This window comes from Idiotropiscis lumnitzeri, chromosome 19, assembly GCF_059441095.1.
Source record: "Idiotropiscis lumnitzeri isolate Australia: NSW breed Sydney's pygmy pipehorse chromosome 19, RoL_Ilum_1.0, whole genome shotgun sequence".
Classification (NCBI taxonomy): domain Eukaryota; kingdom Metazoa; phylum Chordata; class Actinopteri; order Syngnathiformes; family Syngnathidae; genus Idiotropiscis; species Idiotropiscis lumnitzeri.
The window spans coordinates 3321264-3342010 of NC_142409.1; the positions used below are offsets into that span (position 1 = coordinate 3321264).

General features: G+C 39.3%; 1 protein-coding gene across 9 annotated transcripts in view; it reads left to right on the forward strand.

Annotated features, from left to right (window-relative positions):
• The first annotated feature begins 4128 nt into the window (after nucleotides 1-4128).
• The window catches only part of phldb2b (pleckstrin homology-like domain, family B, member 2b), a 34353-nt gene continuing 17734 nt past the window's right edge, over nucleotides 4129-20747 (forward strand). For 5 of the 9 annotated variants that reach the window (XM_088283493.1, XM_088283497.1, XM_088283498.1 and 2 more), the window contains exons 1-6: nucleotides 4130-4407; nucleotides 9063-9119; nucleotides 10246-10369; nucleotides 10854-10952; nucleotides 11246-11329; nucleotides 18921-19040. In XM_088283493.1, coding sequence (XP_088139619.1) covers nucleotides 4372-4407; nucleotides 9063-9119; nucleotides 10246-10369; nucleotides 10854-10952; nucleotides 11246-11329; nucleotides 18921-19040 — 520 coding nt within the window. In that variant the 5' untranslated portion in view covers nucleotides 4130-4371. Of the gene's footprint in view, nucleotides 4412-9062; nucleotides 9120-10245; nucleotides 10370-10853; nucleotides 10953-11245; nucleotides 11330-13301; nucleotides 13521-18920; nucleotides 19041-20747 lie in introns of those variants that run through there. The other 4 variants (XM_088283501.1, XM_088283494.1, XM_088283495.1 and 1 more) reach the window with 3 other exon arrangements.

Below are 20747 nucleotides of genomic sequence, written 5' to 3' on the forward strand. Positions count from 1 at the left end.
TATCCAAGTATTTTGCCTGTAGCCGCTTGAACCACTTTTTTGTTTGTATTGTAAGACACGTCAACTCTTAGAGCAATCCTATGACTGTTCGCGTTGACTAATATGAATACATATTTGAATAAATAAGGTAAGTTGCGAGGTAATGCCAAGCAAACTGCTTATCCTCTATTTTTTTTAGCACATTGGTGCAGACGTTTGATTCAGTTGTTGAAAAAATGTAGATCCAAAACTACAAAAATGGCGTAAATTATGACAACAATGAAAAGTGAAGCCGCATCTACAGTTGCCGTGAAAAAAAGCTCGCTGAGTTAATTTTCACTGATTATCTCCAGACCTGTTCCATCAAAAAATTACTTAAATCAAACCTGTTTGACAAAATGACTGGGCTGGCAACATGTCTTCCATTGAAAATGTGTGGTGAATTATGAAAAGATCGACCAAAAGATTTCAAAAAGCTCAGACAAAGAAGAAAATTCAAAGAAATTCAATAAACAATGAACTGTTGCCCTCTGGCAGGCGCTACAGATGCATCAAATCGAGGACCAATAGACTGAGAAACAGTTTCTTTCCGAGAGCCATCTCCATTCTGAACTCTCACACACACACACGAGAACACCCTTACCTTGCAGAACAGCATCGTGATGTGTTTTTATATACCCTATTCAGTACTAAATTCCATTGCACTCTCTTGTTTATTTATCTAATTTATATATTTGTCTGTATTATTGTTGTATTGCACTGGAGAGGGGAGCCCTCTAATCTCGTTGCACACTTGAGTACAATGACAATAAAGGGATTTCTAATTCTAATTCTAATTCTAATTCTAAAAAAGTCTGGAGAGTCACAGCCATTTGAAAAGCTTTCGGACTCCAGTGAACCACTGTGGAAAAAGCATGGAACACGGCTGAATATTTCCAGGAGTTGCTGGCCGAAAGGAATTATCCCAAGAGCTCAGTGTTGGCTCATCCGAGAGGCCTCAAAGAAATCCAAGCATACTGTATAAAGAACTTAAGGCCTCCCTCGCCTCAGTTAAGGTTCAGTGACTTAAAAAAAAAAACAATAGACCGCACAATGGCAGCGTTCCAAGGAGCAAATCATTCACGAAAAAAAAAAAAAAAAACAAACAAACACCTGAATGATTCTAAATGTTCTAAACATTGACAATACCAAGTCACAGCAGTGCAGAAAAAGAAGAAATTACTAACAATCCAACACGGTGGCAGTAGCGTGATTGTCGTTTCTGCTTTGCTATTTCAGGACTTGGACGACTTGTTGTGATCAACGGAACCATGAATTCTGCTCTTTACCAGAAAATTGTGAGGGAAAATGTTTGGCCATCAGTTTGTGACCCCAAACTGAATTAATCACGCTTGGGTTCTTCAGCAGGACATCCATCCAAAGCACACAGCAGCAAGTCAGCTTTTGAATGCCTTAAAAAGATAAAAAAAAAAAAAGGTTTTGCAGTGACCTAGTCAAAGTCAGGACTTGAATCCCAAAATCTCCATTTGCCATTCATGTTTTAATAAACGAATGACGTTCAAAATGATTCACACATTGAAACGCACATCATAGGCCAGCAGATAAAAGAAAAATCCAATTTAAATAGTAAATGGAGTTCTCTTATATAGGATTGTATCATCATCTTACAGTGTGTCCAAAGTACTTTACTCACATTCACTTATTGCAATTTCAATCTTTTGAACTGTAAAGTACAACGGCAAGCAACCACCACCATTCGGTAATGCTGCTGTATTAACTGCTCATATGTCACTGTTTTCCTTTTTGGTTTTGAATGGCTTATTTTAACAAGGATCACGCTCAAAATTGTGGCCATTGTGGTGAAGGGCCTGACAAATCCGCTTGCCCCAACATGACGCATGTGCACTCCCTACATAGCGACATAACCCATATTGAGTTCTCCATTAAGATTTATTCTGATTGCAATGGAAAATTGTTGATTCTGTTAGATTAGGCCTCTTTGGCACACATAATTACATCTGAGAATCACAAAGGCCGTTCTGTAGCTATGATCACTCTATTATTTGTTGTTCGATCGAACACCAGTCCACAACACTTTAACATCCGGTTAAAGGGGAAGTCAATCCCAAAATTGTCTTAAAAAGAATATGTTCTAAGAAGCCCCCCAGTGGAAACATGATATTCTGATTAATATTACGTTTGTGGAATTTGAGTTAATCAGTAAAATCCACCTGTTTTTTGTCCACGTCAGGGGGTGGCCGTTTCGCCACTTGCTGTCAAATAAAAATGACAGTTGCTCAGGGCTCAGGTGACACCCAATCTTGGCTCAGCTTTGGGAAATTGATGAGCTGTGATTGGTTGTTACCTGAGCCCTGAGAATCTGATGTTATTTTCAATCGACAGAAAGTCACATTAAGAGTGCCCCATGAGAGGGCAAAAAACAAGCGGATTTTGGTGCTTAACTCAAATTCCAACTACACAATATTAATCAGAATGCCATTCTTAGACTAGTGAAGGCACATCGAACATTTCCAAAAATCTTTGGGGGTTGACTTCCCCTTTTAGAATGTGGAGTCACTCAGTTCAACTCATTTCAACTTTATTTATAGAGCACTTTAAAAATAAACACAGTTGCATACAAAGTACTGTACATAAAGTAAAAATCAGACATATAAAAACAAATAAAATAAACGAATAAGAGACTTTGCTCATTTGGCAGCAGAGGCTCCATGGGCCTGTGAACTTGATCTTTTTGACATTCATTAAATAGTTCAATTGGGAATATACAATCTTTTTGTAGTCACTGTTAGTGTGGCATGCAATAAAGATAAAAAAGGACCGGCGGAAGTTCCCCTCAGAACTTTTAAATTTGATATTCGCTTTGCCACTCCCTCTCAAATCACCATTCGAATCATCACACTTTGGTACACTGCAAGAAAAACTCACTACCCTGAAGACAAAATGGCTCCCTTTTGGCGGATAAAACGGGCAGACTACTGTCATTGATTGTCATTCGACAACCGTAACAGTAATCAGAATACTGCGTTTAGACTAGTGGGGTAAAATGCAGTGTTATTGAAAATTCTAAATTGTACATCCGCAATTATTAGCAGCCAATAGTGAAAGACCATCTTGATTTTGTGATTTGAAATAAGACAAATTAAATATTATATAATTTTGTTAAGGATGAATTAGACTATTATTATTTCATTTTTGGTCTGCGGCAGTCACTGAAACAACCAAATGTGGTCTTGTATTCTACGGTATAATGACATTTTATGTTATAGCTGCACACTTAAATAAATAATATTACTAATAACAAGAAGGGAAAAAAACTGTGCGCTGAATTTACTCAATTTTATTTCACCAAGTGGTTGCATAATAGAAATTCTGATGTTTTTTTTAATAGATAATCCATCCAGATGATTTTATTTCGTGCAACCACTTGACAAAATAAAATTGAGCTAATTCAACAAAAAATGTTTTTCTGTAATTTCAGTTGGCAAGTCTAATGCAAGATTCCCTTAAAGTATATACCCTTTATTTATTCGTATCAAATACGCTTTTAGTTTCATTGCCTTCGAATACAATTTACTTTGAAATCCTACTTTGTTTATTAAAACCAAGAATTATTTTCCGAGTACTGCAAGTCCTTCATGATACTTTATAATATCCTGCAACCTGATATTTCTTTTTTTGTTGCCATTAATCCAAACCAACTCTGAAATGTAGCATTTTAACCGTATACAATACTGCATTTTCCTTGTCATAGGACTATCCCAAAGAGGCCCCCCAAGCCTTTCATCACTTTTGTGAGTGAGGAAGAATGTTGACTCTTCCTCTTTGTCCCTCACTCCTTTTCTCACCAGACTAATAATTCAGCAGGCTTCTTTCTTTCAACAGGAGAATGAGGGGTCAAGTTGAGGTGGTCTGTTCGCACCTGCCTATTATGCGGAGGATGTGTGTCCTCATGCAGTGTGTTTGAAAGACCGAGTTTGTGTGGGGGGTTTGAGTGTATGTGTGAGAGAGAGAGAAAGAGAGACAGAGAGAGAGAGAGAGAGAGAGAGAGAGATTCCCTCCCCTTGTTCCAGTCCTTCTCCAGCTTGACTTCCAGCTGCTGTCACATTCCTCTACACGTCGCAATTGGCTGAGGCTCCCTGTGTTTTTTTTTTTGTTTTGTTTTTTTTTTGTTTTGTTTTTTTACTTTTGTGTATATTGTGCCTGTGTATGCATGCAAGATATAAGATGGAAAGTTTTTCACAGGTTAGACTCGCTGCAAAAGGAATGTTTGTTCTGTCAAGGAAAGGACTAGAATCGCAGTAGGGCACTTCTGGGAGTTTTGAGGATCTGTGAAGTTAAATCTGGATCACGAGCAGCTGGATTCTGTACTGCATGATGACAGAAGTGGCCTGTCCAGCTTTAATCATGGTAGGTACGTTTTTAAAACTCGCCTATTTTCTTTCCACAATCAGATGAGGAATTTAAAACATTTGCTCCCAAGTTGGAGTGTTTAATGATTAACACAAATTGCACAAAATACTTCCAACTAAGAGAAATGCAGGCAAAAACAATTCATAGAACACAAGTTATAGAAGATTAAAATGGTTTACAAAATTGTATAAATAAAATTTTATAAAATAACATTTATTTTATTATTATTTATTTATTTATTCATATGTATTCATTTAATTCTATTCAATTCTATTATTTGTAAGACACATTTTACTGTACATGTAGTTTAAAGCAATAACCGGAGGAAGTAAATGCTAAAACCATTGTAGCTGACTCGATGAGTGAACGAGAAGGAGATGGTGTTCTGTGTTTACTCAGTACGAGTAGTCTTGGCTGTACTTTTAGCGCCAGTTGCATGACGGATAAAAAACATCTGCTTTATGCTGTGTGCTCATCTGAGTTATGTACTGGGTATAAATAATCCACATTATATATCTCATGATGCCTCATCTGTATTCTGAAATTGTACCAGCACCTACCTACAGACCTAATAATTTACCAACAGGCCCAATAAATGCAGCATTCACAATATAAAAAAAATATTAAATGAATACCAGATGGTTGGATACTGAGTTGAATTATACACTAAAAGTCTTGCTAATTCAAGATTGAGATTCAGCTCTTTTCACGCCCCGTCCTCTGTTTGTCTCGATTGAATCCAGCACTTGTGGTCCATTGTCACATGTGACCTACATGTAACAGATTTGGGTTAGAAATAACAATTCTCAGTCCCTTCTCATCTACTTGTCCCCCATTCTCACCCACACTCCCAAATCCAACCATGACTCGATCCTCTGCAAGGTGATGTGTGCTCTTTGCAGTGACACCCCCCACACCCATGACTTTAAATTCAAAAGAGATTTCCTCATCCTCTGAGTCAGCTTCTATAACAATGGACTTTCTTTCCTGTGAGGATGCTGTTTCAGGTCATAGGTTGTTAGAATATTTCTGTCAATGAGCAAGTGTGCTTTGAGTGGAAAAAAAATAATTATGGAATTGTGTTTTCATCAATTCACATACAGCAAAAGACATAAACACACATGTGACAATTATTACTGTTTTAGAGCCTATTGTGGTGTTTTCAATTAATCCCAGTCTTGTTGCTTGCTGAACAGAGAGTTCTGTGATGACAAGGGAAGAAAATAAGAGCCTTTTGCACGATAGGAGTCACTGGGAGAGGGACTCCATATTAAATAGTATGTGTGATACAATGATGGCTTTGTCAGGTGGGAGGAGGAGAGGGTGATGCTGGAATGCGAGGGGAGGGGAGTCTTGGGAGAGACAGATGGAAGAGAAGGATAAAGATAGGCAAAAAAGATAACATTCTATAGTTAATGTAACTAGCTGATAACACTGGCAGAGCAAGGATTTTTTTTCCTTGGGGGGACCATTGGGGGAGGCTAAACACACACCAAAAAAATATAAACCCCAAAAAATCACAAGAAAACGCTGCTAAACATTCTTTCTCTGTTTCCTATGAGAGATGGGGGGGCTTGGAAAAGAAATCCCTGGAAAAACATTGGAAAATACCCAAAAGTCAATTATATTATCTGGCCTCGCACCTGTGGGGTTCAAGTATATATCTTGGGGAGCCAGTGCCCCTGCGGCCCCCCTTCTAGCTCAACCAGTGGCTGATAAAGCACATGTAAACATATGCAAGAATATGAATTGTATATTGACAGACGGGACTATAAAAGAGGGAAACTTTTTTGAAGTCAAGACCATGGACAGAAGTAAGTAGTTGCGAGCAGAGGTGTGGTTTCATATTGAGGGTGCTGAAAGAGTGGCAATTGAGAGTGTTAATTCAGAGAAAGCCTTTGAGCTCATACACAGAGACAAACTGTGGTACTGCATGTTAGAATAGTACGCGACATGTATGAGAGCGGTAGGACAATGTTGGGTGAGCTTTTGGTGTGATATAGGAGTTGAGGGTGGAGGTGGGCCTACATCAGGGATCAGTTTTAAGCCCCTTTCAGTTTGCAATGATGATATGATGGATAAGCTGCCAAATGAGGTCAGGCTTGAATCACCGTTGACAATGACATTCACTGTGACCAGCAGTGAGAACTGTGAGCAGTGGAGGAACATTTGGAGAGCCAGTGAGGAGAAGGATGATGAGAATGGAGCAAGAGGAAACCCAAAGAGAAGGTGTATGGCAGGCGTGGACAAACTATGGCCCGAGGGCCACATGCGGCCCGTTAAATGTTTTAATCCGGCACGCCAAACTCGAAAACAATTATATGAATAAACCTTGTTTATGTTTTATTTTCTAAATACTGTGGTGTGTCAAAGACATACATTTTGTTGTAATGCTTTTGTTCACTTTCATTTAAAAATAAATCCGATGAGGTGAGGTTATCAAAAAACACTTCATCCCTCTGCTCCTGGTCCGGCCCCTCTGTCAAATTTTAGAACCCATTGTGGCCCGCCAATCAAAAAGTTTGCCCAACCCTGGTGTATGGGAACAAGTGAGGGTAGTTAGAAGGATGCAAAAGATAGGCATTAAAGGAAAATGATAATGAGCTGGGTCACCTCAAAGCTGAAAAAAAAAGATTCAAAATACAACTCATCAGAGAGTTCATCTCTGAGGTGGTCACTGAACTAAAATCTTATGTGAAGTCATGCATGATGCCTGGATTTTGGTATGGCTTTTAAAGCGCATTGTTCCTTATAATTTCGATTTTAAACTGAAAAATTAGGTCCCTATTGGGTCGATCGGATTAGCCGAAAATACTTGGATGATTCAATCATATCAGTGCTTGAGCGCATCAAATGCGTAGTTTTTAATTAAGGAACATACCAGGATGCCAGAAGCACATTACATCTCTGGTTTGGCACAGCTCACCGCTTTGACTCAACTAGAGCACAACAAGGCAGCAGCAAACGTGTCTGCACCTGCACTAAGTTGGGAGTTCACCCGGTGCGACAACAAAGTGTTTTGCGAAGGATGATGGAAGACGAAAAGAACAAAAGGAGAAAGAACAATGCATTGAGTCCTGAAAGGGTCTTCCTAAAGACTTTTCACTTGTCATGTGCGGTTTTAAATGCTCTGCACATCTTCCATCGTTTGCTTTGACTACAGGGATTAAAAAAAAAAGTGGAATGCAAATAATGTCTTTGTTTCAACAAAAGGAGCTGATGTGTGACTGTATTTATGGATGTTTATGGATTATACATGCGGGCTCTCTGGGTGACTGGGTTTGTGTATGTGAAAAGGCAATGAGGGTGTTAAAGCAGCACAGGAAACAACTTCAGAGAGGATGTTGGCAATGAATTCGGGGAAGTGGTCTGAAGGCGACTTTGATTTGCTTTTCCTAAGATGGTGATCGGCAGCGCTAGTGAAACCGTTAGAGTAGAAAAAACATTTGCAAACATTGCCTGCAAATCATGTAGCTTACTAAAGGACTAATATATGCGTGTCGCAAGAAGGGGAGTAAAGAAAAAAGAAGAGAGAGATTAGGTTTTCTGCATGCTCCAATCAATTGATCTTTATCGACCAAAGTTAAAATCCACAAACAACCTCGTGGTGATAAATCCATGCTGTGTACTTGTAGTAGGTTAACAACCTCAACCAAAATCACTTTTAATAAAAATAAGAATGTATTGCATTTGTAACAGGTACAATGAAAACAAAGCTGTGTTCTCCTAAGGCAGAGGTGTCAAACTCATTTTTGTGGACGGGCCACATCGTAGTTATGGTTTCCCTCAGAGGGCCATTATGACGGTGAACCCATATAAATGTATGATCACCTTACGTTATCACAAAAACACAAAAAATTGATGGAAAGCCAGTTTTCAAATCAGAAGCCAGTCAGTAATTGTTTGTTCAACAATTTTTAAATTTATTTTAAAAGGGAACGATTGGTAACAAATAAATGGCAATATCTCATAACAATGTTGTTAAAAGTGAAGAAAATGTGCTAGAAACAGGAAGTTGACGCACAGGATTTGCCCTTCGCGGGCCACATAAAATGTGGTCGCGGGTCAGATCTGGCCCCCGGACCTTGAGTTTGACACCTGTGTGCTAAGGTAATGGCAACAATAAAGAGATTTATTTGTTTTTGCAAACACACACAAACGCAAAGCACAACTCAATCGACAGTACCGGACCAAAGTTGCGAGAAGCCTGTATTCATGGAACATTTTTTGCAGCTCTGACCATAATGTGATCGTGCATGCGTGTGTGTGTGTGGATGCATTAGTCATCGTGCATTTGTTTGTGAGCGCATATGTATATTTGTGTGTGTGTTTGTTCTGCTCTTAAGTGGTTTTCCCCTTGGAAGACTTTCACTCAAAAGCGTTTCTTTCATGTGCCAGCTGAGTATGCAAATCACAGTTGTTTTGCAAGCTCCCTCATGTGTAGCTATATATGTATGTATACTATATATTTATGGTCTTTTTGGCAGCATCATTTCTTATTCTCTCTCATTAGGATTTGGGTAAATAAGTGAATTTTCTGTTGCCTGTGTATAGTGGATGCTGATGTAATACTCTGCCCATACGTTGAATCCTTTTGAGGAAAAATGCATGTGGTCTGACCTCAACTGACCTTTTCTCAATCTCTGTTGCAGGACTCTGAGATGCTGTCACAACCCGAGTCAGATCAGATTCCTCCTGTTGAACACAAGGTGGTGTACTTAGTGTATGCGCTTCAAAGTTCAAAATATCCTTGCTTTGTGTCTGAATGTCCGCACAGTGTCAAGGCATCTTTGCTTTGTGTCGAAATTCCTTGGCTTCTAACACAGCTTGAGACACTGCCCTTGTTATTATTTGTTTTACTATTTTAATTTTGTTATTGCTTTATTATTTGTGAATTGTGTTACGTTCAACTGTTTTTAATGGGTGGGAATTGCTACGAGTTTATCAATCTTTAATATCATATTTCCCTGATAATGATGCAAGTCCCGATGTGTGTCCTAAAATTGCATTAAATTGATAGCAGTTTTATGTGACAGTTTCTCCATTTATTAGAAAATACAAATTTTCATAGGGAAATTATGAAATCGATAAAAGGTAAAACTCAGTGATGGGCGGAACTGTCCGTCTGTTCGTATCAGAGGCACATTTTTGGGACGGAGAACTAAGGATGTTACGTTTTTAAAAAAGAACGGGCTAAGCACGAACAGAAGTGGGTATTTGTCAGTCCCTTTAATAGTCCCGAAACAGGTCAACTACCACGTGCCTAAAATTCTAATATTTGCTCTCGGACAACAATGAAATGTTCTAATGCTGTCGCGTGGAATGGCCCTTGAACTGAGCGTGAGCGTCCGAGAGAAAGACAGAGAAAGAGAGGAAGAGAGTGCGCAAAAAAACACTGAAACACACGGCTGTGTGAAGAAGCAATTGAGATTGCCGCATTCTGCATTGTTTGGGGGGTAAAAAGTGTCACAGGTGTGTTTTGTTTTCCGAAAATTACAGTAAGTGGATCAGAAGAGGAAATTAGACAGCAAATTAAATTTTTGATATTTTAAATAAGGTTTATAAATTATGAAACCTCTGCCGTTTGTCCACTTAACAGAAATAGTCGCCGCTTTAGCACGTCATCAATCAGCAAAACCAATCAATTTAAGACAGGGGTGCCCAAGTCCGGTCCTCCAGAGCCTCTATCCACCCTCCTCCAAAAGACCTTATTAAAAAGATCAGATCATAATGTGTCGAAATGCTAAAGTGTCCAAATCTCCTAACGTGTGTCATGTTTGTATAGCTTTACAAAAATTCTACAATTTACCTTTGCAAATTGTGATTGTTTTTCAGTCTGCACCTCTGGATCTAGTAGACACGGGGAAGGGTCTTAAGGTTCAAACGGCCACCCCTCATCTGGTTAGCCTGGGAAGCGGGAGACTAAGTGTGGCCATCACCTTGCTGCCACTCAAAGAAGGTAACGGTCGAATCACTTCATCCAAATTGTTGGATTCTACATTTTCATACATACAGCTTAGTTCTTCATATCACTGATTCTGAATGTGGTGTAAAGAAGAAAAAAAATGTTTTTTGGGTCTTTGGGTCAAAAGTTCTTTGGGAACATCTGATGGCCATGTTGAGTCATAGCATACAACAACTACACGCATGAGGTAGTGCACAATTACTACTTTTGGTTTTCGGTTTTCTACCGCCTTCTACAGTGTGTATCTGTGTTTTTCTCCATCATAAAGTAAAATATTTTTACCCACTTTTTTTAGTGTAGAAATTTTAAAGTATGCTGCAACAGATTTTTCCAGTATTTTACTACCATTTTCCTCAGTCATCTATCAGCTTGCCACACTTTTATATTTGAGTTAGGAATCCTGACAATGGCAGCAAGATATTATTACATTTAACTGTATTTTGTTTTCAAACTGATCAACTAAATCTTAATCTTCAAGGTGTGACCCGCATAGGGCGAGAAGATGCCCTAACGCCTCAAGACATAACCATCCAGGGGCCTGGAATCGAAGCTGAACACTGCCTCATATACAATGAAGGTCATTAACAAATTTCTTTCATTAAGTGACTTCTAATTTTTGTATGTTTTAAAATATTCAATAAAAAAATTATATACATAAGCATGAGGAATGTTTGAAAATTCAATGAATGAGTAAATGGAATTGGGCGAGACAAATCTGATTAATGCTGTCTCTGTGACCAAAAATAGCAATGCGCCTTCCTCTGTTGTCAGTGTGCATCAACTTTGAAGAACCGTGTATGAATGTTTAAAAAATAAATAATTTTCTTATATCCTGTATTGTTATGTTTACTCATCACCAATCTTTCTCAGGCGGTGTTGTTACCTTGGATCCCTGTGGTCACCTCTGCAGTCTAGATGGGGTACAGGTCACGGTGTCCACACCGCTCACACAGGGTAAGCATAATTTAAAAAATAAGAAGATAACATTTCTTTTGATGCATTCAGTCTAACCAGAAAGGTAAAATACATACACATTTTTTTCTTGAAATATGTGGATGAAAACCTCACAATCACAGCAAATCTCTTCAAGTTTAAAGTGTTTTTTTTCTGTTGTTTTCCGTGGTCAACCTTTTCCGTGGGGAAAACGGAACAGTGTGTGTTTCTGCGATACCAACGCAACAACATGAATGTGGCAGCAAAGAGGAAAGTGTAAAGACAACCATAACTGGAAATTGAAGTTATTTTGACAGAGCAATAGGCCTGGCTCCCCTGCACAATATGAACACAACAAATATTAAGAATACACACTTCACATCGTACAAAACCAGAGCTGAGATCCGGACAAGCCGGTGTTCATATTTTTAGATGTCCTGCTGCATTGCCCTCTTCTGAATGATAATGCAAAGAGCTGGAAATAGCGTAATGTGTGTGTGTCTCATCTGTGGTTCTGGTGTCTTGCATTCCTTCCCATGTGTGCATGATTTATTCATGCATGAATTCTTTTAAGTTTGTACGTTCCATACACTTGCGTGTATGTGCGTGTGCGTACGTGCATATGTGTGCGTGTTCGTGCGTGTGCGTGCGTGTGTGCGTGCGTGTGTGGGGTGTGCGTGTGTGCGTGTGTGTGTGGGTGGGCTTGTGGGTGTGTGCGCGTGTGCGTGGGGGTGAGCGTGTGTGTGTGTGGGGGTGGGGGTGTGCGTGTATAAGTCAGGATGTTCTCATGTATGTTGATCGCAGTACTGGTACTTCCCATTACGTACTTCTGGTTTGGCTTAATTCAAAATGGTTTGGAACTAACTGCTCCAATGACTCACATGTTCCAGCAACTGGACAGCATTCAGTATCCTACAAATCAAATACATTTGCGACTAACGTTTCCACTTTTCCTTATGTTGTGTAGGTCTACTTTATATGTAGTTTTGCTTTAATTGTGTAACATGTTCGTGTGTCGTTTTGGGTTAAATATTAACAAGCCTATCTTTTTTCTTGCATGCCTTGCCGATTCAAATATTGACATTGTTTTGCAATGTCTACATCAAAAGGAATTGTGAAAAAGAATTCATGCGGAATGTAAAAAAAATGGAGGCGGGGTATTATAAAATAACAATAAGGAATAAGGAAGAGCTCACCAATTGCTTGTGTTTAGGTAATGCACACACTCGCAAGAAACTGGAGATGTTGAGGAAGTGATCTATTCCTTATTTGGGATACTGGAACTTGACCTTTATTAGCTTCACTCAAACCTTATTGGAACAACAATAAGTTACTTGAAAACTAGTAATGTGCTCTTACTGCTTAACAACACCAGATACCACAGCAATCAAATAGGAAAGCAAAACTAAAAATTAAAAACTAATGGAAAACTAACTCAAACTACCATGAAATATATTGGTGTCACGTTGCCGTCGAATGTTTTTTTAATGCGTATACTATATTTGTTCTGAAAAATTAGGTTTCATTTAAATTCTTACTGTGTTAAATTGTTAAATGTGTTTGCTTATTTATTGTTGTATTTGGTCATCATTGAACTGCCCTCATTCGGCTGGTCTACTTTATTTCTAATTTCACAAGTGAATCTTAGTTTGTATTTGGTGAAGTTTCTTTAAAGAGGCACTGTAAAGTCGATTTAGAAGAGTAACTTCAACGTACAGTACATCAAATTAAAAAAGGAGACAGACAAAAGAAGCATTGCGGGGGCGGGGCTCAAACTGGCTCTGAGCGATCTTCGAACGTGCCAACTACCAACGGTTGCGGTGTTATATTACCTGTTGAAATATTTCTTATGTAATGTCGCGCATTGCTTTTTTTACATGTGAGATTCAGTTATAAGTACTGGGTGATCATTTTGATAATTTTTTTAAGACGCTTCTCACACACATACACGCGTAGTGCACCCCGTTCCCCAGTGTAGTTGGTACGGTCCACAGCTGGATGTAAATCAGTGAACTTTCTTCATCACTCGGAATCGAAGACGGGACACTAAATGGATGAGAAAAGCAAAAAACAGCAACACTTTAACAAACTGGAGCGAAGCTAATCATATGTTGTGCGTTATTCCGGGATACATGTTTTGGCATGCATTACTCGTTGTGAAAAGCCAAAAGAAATACATTTTCTTCTGTCGTCACTGAATGGGACTCAAAAGGTTAGTAACGGGGTTTATTAGCTAATAGCTACTAGCTTCTAACATGCATATAAAAGTGTGGACACGGTTTGTCATTTAATAGCATTAGAAAGTGAATCCTTAATTTGGACTGGCTTGCGTGTTTTATATTCTCCGCTTGTATGTACACTGTAGTTAAAATAGTTTATCTTGCACCCACTTACCTTTATGTTCACGAAATGTTTGATCACTGATTATGTTTTTTTAAATAAGTACACATGGTAATTTGTGCTCACTAGTACATGGCCATCTGTTGACTCGTTTTGTGATGTATTGATTATTTTGAGCTGCCAGACGCGAGGCATCGATTTTCTTTTTTTTTTCTTGAATAATAAGTTACTACGTCTGATTGCCTGCAATTGAATCGCTTTGTAATAGTCGCATCTGTCTGCATGGGTCACTGGAATCATTGACACTCATTGATTTGTTCATTGCCCCTTATGCACTTTCCTCAGGACTTTTATTTTTACAAGTTGCCAGGGAGTGTGAATTACTCTCACCTCCAGTCAAATTGACGCGTGTCCCATGTTACATTTTTGTCCCTGCAAGACAATAACCTTGGACGTGCCTGGAGGGGCAAAAAGGGTTTGCTTCGCCATGGGTATTCACTGTTAAGTGTGTGAGAAAGAGACACATAGTTGCCCCAGGCTGTGAAGCTAAAGACTCAGCTTTTAGGTTACCTAATGCCTGAAATCAAACCCTGCCTCATTGTCCGGGGTGTTCTTGTGGTCCACCCTAGCCCCATCCACCTTTCATATATCAGTGCTGTTTCTAAATATTTGAGCTGTATGCAAAATTTGCATTATTATATGTCTACTGAGCCTATCTAGTAGACTGTTAGTTTATCGCCTGCTGTTGTTCCCTCTTGGCCAGCCGTTTTGTTGTGGTTGATGGATTGATGCTTTTTGGATCAGATAGGGATATCTGTTTAGTGTTTGTATGCATGCGTGTGAGTGTGTGCGTGTGTGTGTGTGTGTGACCGACGGACTGACCCAATCAACACCAACTCCCTTGAGAAAGACCAGTCTGTGTTTTTATGATGTTACTGCCTGGCTTGTGCGCCTCAGAGAACCCTAATATGTGGTTGGGAGGCCAATTTACGCCCCCAATGGGAATGCAGTGTTGTGTGTTGTGTGTCTGAGCATCTTTGTCTTGAATGAGCACGTTTAACTTTAGTTCATCAGCTCCATGTCGCAACCTGAGACTGCCATATTTGATGAAGGCATTAAAAAAAAGTGTGAAAAAACTGCAGTTTTATGGCTTGATACTATTAGAGGAGTATCAGGGGCAAAAAGTGGGAGAACGGTCAGAAATCAGCGGCTGTTGCCTTTCTCTGGAGAACTGGTAAATATTGATTGGGTAATATCAAATATTTGTTAAAACCCAACCAGAGACAATTTAGGTTTCTGTTGTTCTTTCTCAGGCATATATACACACAAGTATTTACATAATCACATACAACTCTCTCATTGTTTATCAAAATGAAAACTTAGATCAGGGGTGTCAAACTCATTTTTGTGGACGGTCCACATCGTAGTTATAGTTTCCCTCAGAGGGCCGTTATGATTGTGAACCCATATAAATGTATGATCACCTTACGTTATCACATAAACACAACAAATTGATGGAACACCAGTTTTAAAATCAGAAGCCAGTCCGTAATTGTTTGTTCAACAATTCTTCAATTCATTTTGAAAAGGGGAGGCTTGGTACCAAATAGATGGCTATATCTCATATCTCAATAATGTTAAAAGTGAAGAAAATGTTCTTGAAATAGGAAGTTGACGCCCATAATTTGCCCTTTGCGGGCCTCATAAAATGAGGCCGCGGGCCAGATCTGGCTCCCGGGCCTTGAGTTTGACGCCAGTGACTTAGATCCTCAAAAGTCATTCTCTTAATGCAAATGTACATTTATGCTAATATAATACCATACAATACAATTTTATTTATATAGCGCATTACACAACAGCTGGAGCTGTAACAAAGCGCGTTCCATATATCGTCATATAAATTAGCAGGTAATTAAAACACAAATAATATTATTATAACATTATTCTCTTAAAATTACAATTTCATTTTGAGGGTAGCATTTTTTGGGGGGAAAATTAAATGTTGCTCTTGTAACAATTAATGTTGCTCTTGTAACTCATTCATTGCCAGCCTCGGTCAAATGAATGTACTTTTTGACTTCTAAATCCGTCAACGGCAGTGAATGAGGTAATGTTTTGATTTTGTTGTAGTGATTGTGATCCTGCATTCAGTGTGGCCCAAATACCCCGTCAGATACATTTTTTATTTTTTTTTTGCCAAAGTTTGATGCTTGGTCGGTGTAATCAGTTCATTCTAAACGGATGCTCTCGATTTTTAACTGTCTGCGCTGATGCTAAAATAATAGAGAGACATTTTAGAGTTTCCTCTCCTATAACATTGTGGTAAGAATGTAATTTAGTATTTCGAGAGTTGAAGAAATTGAGTCCAAACTTGACTCAAGACAGCTACATCTAAGACAGCTACATCTGCATCCTCAAAGACACTGAGGTTGGACTTTGTAGTTGACAAGCTTTAATTATCTTGTAAAGCTCTTTCCGGACTCTTGCCAAAATGAACTGTTCAACGTGGGAGGCTGTGTTTTAGTAAACAACAAATAAGGTCGTTGACAACATTTTGTGTGATCTGCTGTGGGATTGTGTATGATTGTGTTGTGTATTTAAAAAAAAAAACACATTGTGTGATGTTGGGGCTTGCAACCATACATTTAGTGTTTGTGCACATTTCTCCATTTAAAAACAATTTAATTGTTTAATCAAGATAATAAAAAACTTAATTGCAATGTTTCTTTATTTGTGTGTTCAGATAAGAAGAAGTTGAAAGGAGTGACGTGGCCTGTGAACAAATGAGGGCAATTCTCTTGCATATATGTTAACAGATGGCACATGGCGAGTTTTACTGAGAGGAGGAAATTTGAATTTTACGAGAGCAGACTGCAGGCGAAGTGTGCACGCATATGCCTTTGTGTTTCTTCTTATGCTAAATACTGGGGGGCTTCTCTGAGTCACAGCCTGCACACTGATGTCTGGCTATTCTAAACCCATGTTGGGCGATCTGGTTTGATATAAATTGTCTCTTCACAAAGATTATCATCTTTTTGAAGCACAGAGATGACACTTCCTCACAGAGTGCGTGCCACAGTCTAAAGAGTGTTTACTTAAGTGTTGCATTTAAGATGTTCAACAGCCCAGCTGTGCAGTCTCAACATTTCATGTGTGTGGCCGCGCCGTCTTGCGCAGAGAAATTACAGCTTGGAGGTGCAAAGCGCTGCTTTTTAGCACTCACAAGACGGCCGTGACCTATTGCACGATTACTTCAAATTTCGTTGCAAATGCTGTTGAGTCCACAAAAATTGCACAAGAAAGAAGATAGAAAGGAGGAGTTTGATCCCCCCTCTCCAACATTCGTTCTTTTTCCATTTATCCTCTCGCTACATCCGCCTCCTGCCTCAGAGGTTTGCTATGACCTCAGGTCCAAGGAATCTGTTGCACACTTACTGTTATGGTGTTATTCGTTGGGATGACTTTCCCCTTTTTAAATACATATTTTTATGTAAAAATGTAGTCACCTTTTTTAGGTATTAACAGAAAACTATTTTTGAAAGTGTGCTTTGTAAACATTCAAAGTAGGTTGGGGAGTAAGTTGTAAGTTGTCACATTGCAATTATCTTCTCTACCAGAAGGCACAACTAAAAAGTGCTGCGGTGTTTACCATCTGCTGACTGCTGCTTATTATGAAGTGAGTTTAGTCACCTGCCACCATCCTCTGCTCATATCTCGAGTTTGCGCTCACAAATTGAAGCAAATATTTCCTTGTATCTCCAAAACACTGTAACCTGGGTCGCCAGAAACCACTGTACTGTATATTAGTCTGACACAATGCTTAATATTCAAAAGATGCGTTTGTATAACACCCAGGAGTTAGAGCAGTTGGTGTTGTTTTGTTGATTTTGTCGATGAATCAACTTAATAATTTTATTTCGTGGAACCACTTGACAAAATAAAATTGTGAGTAAATTGTATGTAGTCATTTGCATTGGTCACTGATGGTGTAGTGGTACACTCGCCCGAGTTGTGTGCGGGCAGCGTGGGTTCAGTTCCCACTCAGTGATGGTGTCTATGTCTGCTCTGTGACTGGCTGGCGAACAGTTCAGGGTGTAGTGTGCCATGCGCCCGAAGTCAGCTGGGATAGGCTCCAGCACCCTCCCGCGACCCTGTACAGGATGAGCGGTGTAGATAATGACATGACATTTGCATTGCTTTGGCCCAGCATGCATATTACAGCGTTTTGGCTCGTGTTGCTGTATCGGCCGGACCAATTATCGGGGGCCGATATTTGGCATTTTGCCAATTATCAGCATCGGCCTTTTTTTTTAACTTTCACAGACGATAAATTAAAAGCTGGTTTATTTTTCCTCGCTGCAGCACACATCACTCTTTCTGGGTTGTGCTGGTGGCCCTGCCTGCAGGAGCAGATTGGCCCGCCCACAGCACCATCTGATTGGTTCCTTGTTGAGTGGGTAGCAGCCAATCAGCAGTAAGCTGAATGTTTGGTTTTTCACATTGAGTTGAACGCACTATGGTAGAGTCGTGAGCAGAGGTCATTTGCTGAAATTTTTGTCTGCTACCACTCACAATTAATAGAAAACTATTTGCCATAGTGAACTTTAGAGATGTTTTTTGTCATTGAACTTCAAGACATGCAGCTGAGCCTGGGAGCTCCGTGCACATTTTGTTAGACTTTTAAAATTAAGTTGTCTATTTTCTAAGATCTAAAAAAGCTTCAACATCATGTAAATCATTAAAGTTGTTTAATAAACATGTGTTTAAAGGCATTTAAACTAAATCAAGTTGAGGAGTTTTTATTTTTCAAAACGTTGACACCATTTTACCCCTTTTTTAACAAATGAGTATCGGCAAATATCGGTTATCGGCCTCCATGACTATTAATAATGTTTTTATGTTATGAAGGTCCCTGATTCATATATATCTCCGGTATTCCAGCTATGTGATTCGAATGAATTCTAGTTGCTGCATCATTGTCATTTTGACACACTGTCAGGAGGGAACTTTATTCTCTGTCCTTTCTCTTGTGAAGTATTTGGACAGCTGTGACCGCCTGTGTGCATTACCGAGGTCCTGACCCTGACAACTTGTTTAATACCTGGCCCTCTCGGCCTAATTGATGGCCAGAGCAAACATTGTGCTCTAGAATGGCTGCTAATGCTAAAGCACGCAAACTGTGAATAAATATTCCTCCACTAAAGCTATAGTCCACAGAAATAATCTTTGTCTCACTACGTCTAGTTTTATCTTGTATGTGTTCTTTTCTCAGGTTATTCCCTGTGTCTCGGTAAATCTTACTTCTTCCGGTTCAACCATCCCGAGGAGGCAAGCAGAATGAAGAGCATGCTTCCTCAAAAGAGCCCCGTGTCCGCCCTAGCCTACAATACAGGTACACAGAAACACAATGCAGTCTTTTTGGGTTTTTTTTGTTCTGCCCTCCTATTTGATGAGTCACTTTTTTTTTTGTTTCTCCACACGATATTCTTTCTGGCGCCACGTATACTCTTCTTTCCTAACATCTGTCTCCACGCAAAATCCGAGCCCATCTGCAAGCTTACATTGTCATTAGCCACGCAGGTGTGTGAGATTTGGTATTGAGTGGGAGTGGCAGAAATGTTGAAGGGCGGGCGGGGGTTCGGTGGAGGGAAGCTCACACTCATAGATTGTTCCAAAATACACAATCTCATCGTCAAACATGCTTTAAATGTAAAACATATTGGAATGTTTTTGTCATGTGGTGCCCCCCCCTGTTTCCATGGTAATACAGCTGGACTTCACTGTATTCTTGGTGAGTGATCGAGCTGTGAGGAAGCGTATGTGTGTGCGTGTGTCAAACATTAAACCTTAACCTTTTATGTTCATCACAAAAACTCAATAATTCTTTTGCACCATGTGGATATTGTCATCAAACTTAATACTGTGGAAACTCCCGCGATCAAACAAATTGCAAACCAATTTGGTGAAGTGTCTTGTGACTAAAGAACCGAAAATGTAAAGTTCTGCAACACAGCAGTGGATGAGTGCTACATGCTTTTCTGTACAGTAATAATACGGTAATAATAATTATTAAAAAGAAGGCCTAACTGTTGTCTTGTTTTACACTTGACACTGAGGAATGTTGGAAAAAATGCAGAACTGGATTATCTTTGACCGTTTGCTCTATTATTAAAAGCCAAAAATATTCACCTTCATAACAACTGCTTGCCAACACTTACAGAAAAAGAGATTGTCAGAGAAGAAAGAGGAGAGTTGATGCATGCCAGGCCTACAGTATAAATCTGCCCATTTATGGACTCGCAAAACAACGAGTGGGTGTGTGTGTGTGTGTGTGTGCGCAGATCTCACGATGCCTTTCATTTTCTGCCGTATTTCTCTCCACCACGTAAGGTTTGACCTTCTCTCACACAGCCTTAAGGAATTCAAGGAGCCCAACCAGTCACTAGGACAGCGTAACTAAACAAAAGCATTCTAAAAAATTATTTTATAAACTATTTGCATATCTATACATATTTACACACGCTTGTTTCCCTCAAAAGGTCCCACTGTTTTTGTTTTTTTTCGTTGTAGTACATTTTTTATGCGTGGTTGTTAAACACTGGGTGGTCCGAGAGAGACCACTGTAGTGGCGCCTTTTCCACATTAAGTCACAGCTAAATAAAAATGTGCAGGTTTCCACCCAGCTGGTAGTTGAGAGCTTCAATATCGGTGTCAGCATAAATAAAGAACGTGCTAATCTCAACAAAGTATGTTTTTCAAAGTCAGACCTATTGGTTCATGTCACGTTTAGCAGGATGTGGGCAAAAAAAAAAAAAGGTTAGAGGTTAGGAATTACACCACCGCTACAATCATCCTTTCCCCCTACATTGAAACAGTTAAAAATTAACTACTTTCTGAAGGGCGGGGGTGGGGCTGTTGAGAAAATTCCAAAAATATGTTGAGGTTTCTTTCATTTCAAAACCTATACCAAGGAACTGAAGTCAAGCGCTACTGTTTTTCTTGGATCTGGCTGTTTTGTTAGGTGGTGTACTTGCATGCATATATGTGTGTTTCAAACACATGCACGCAACAGTTATGAAAAAATACACAAAATAAACAT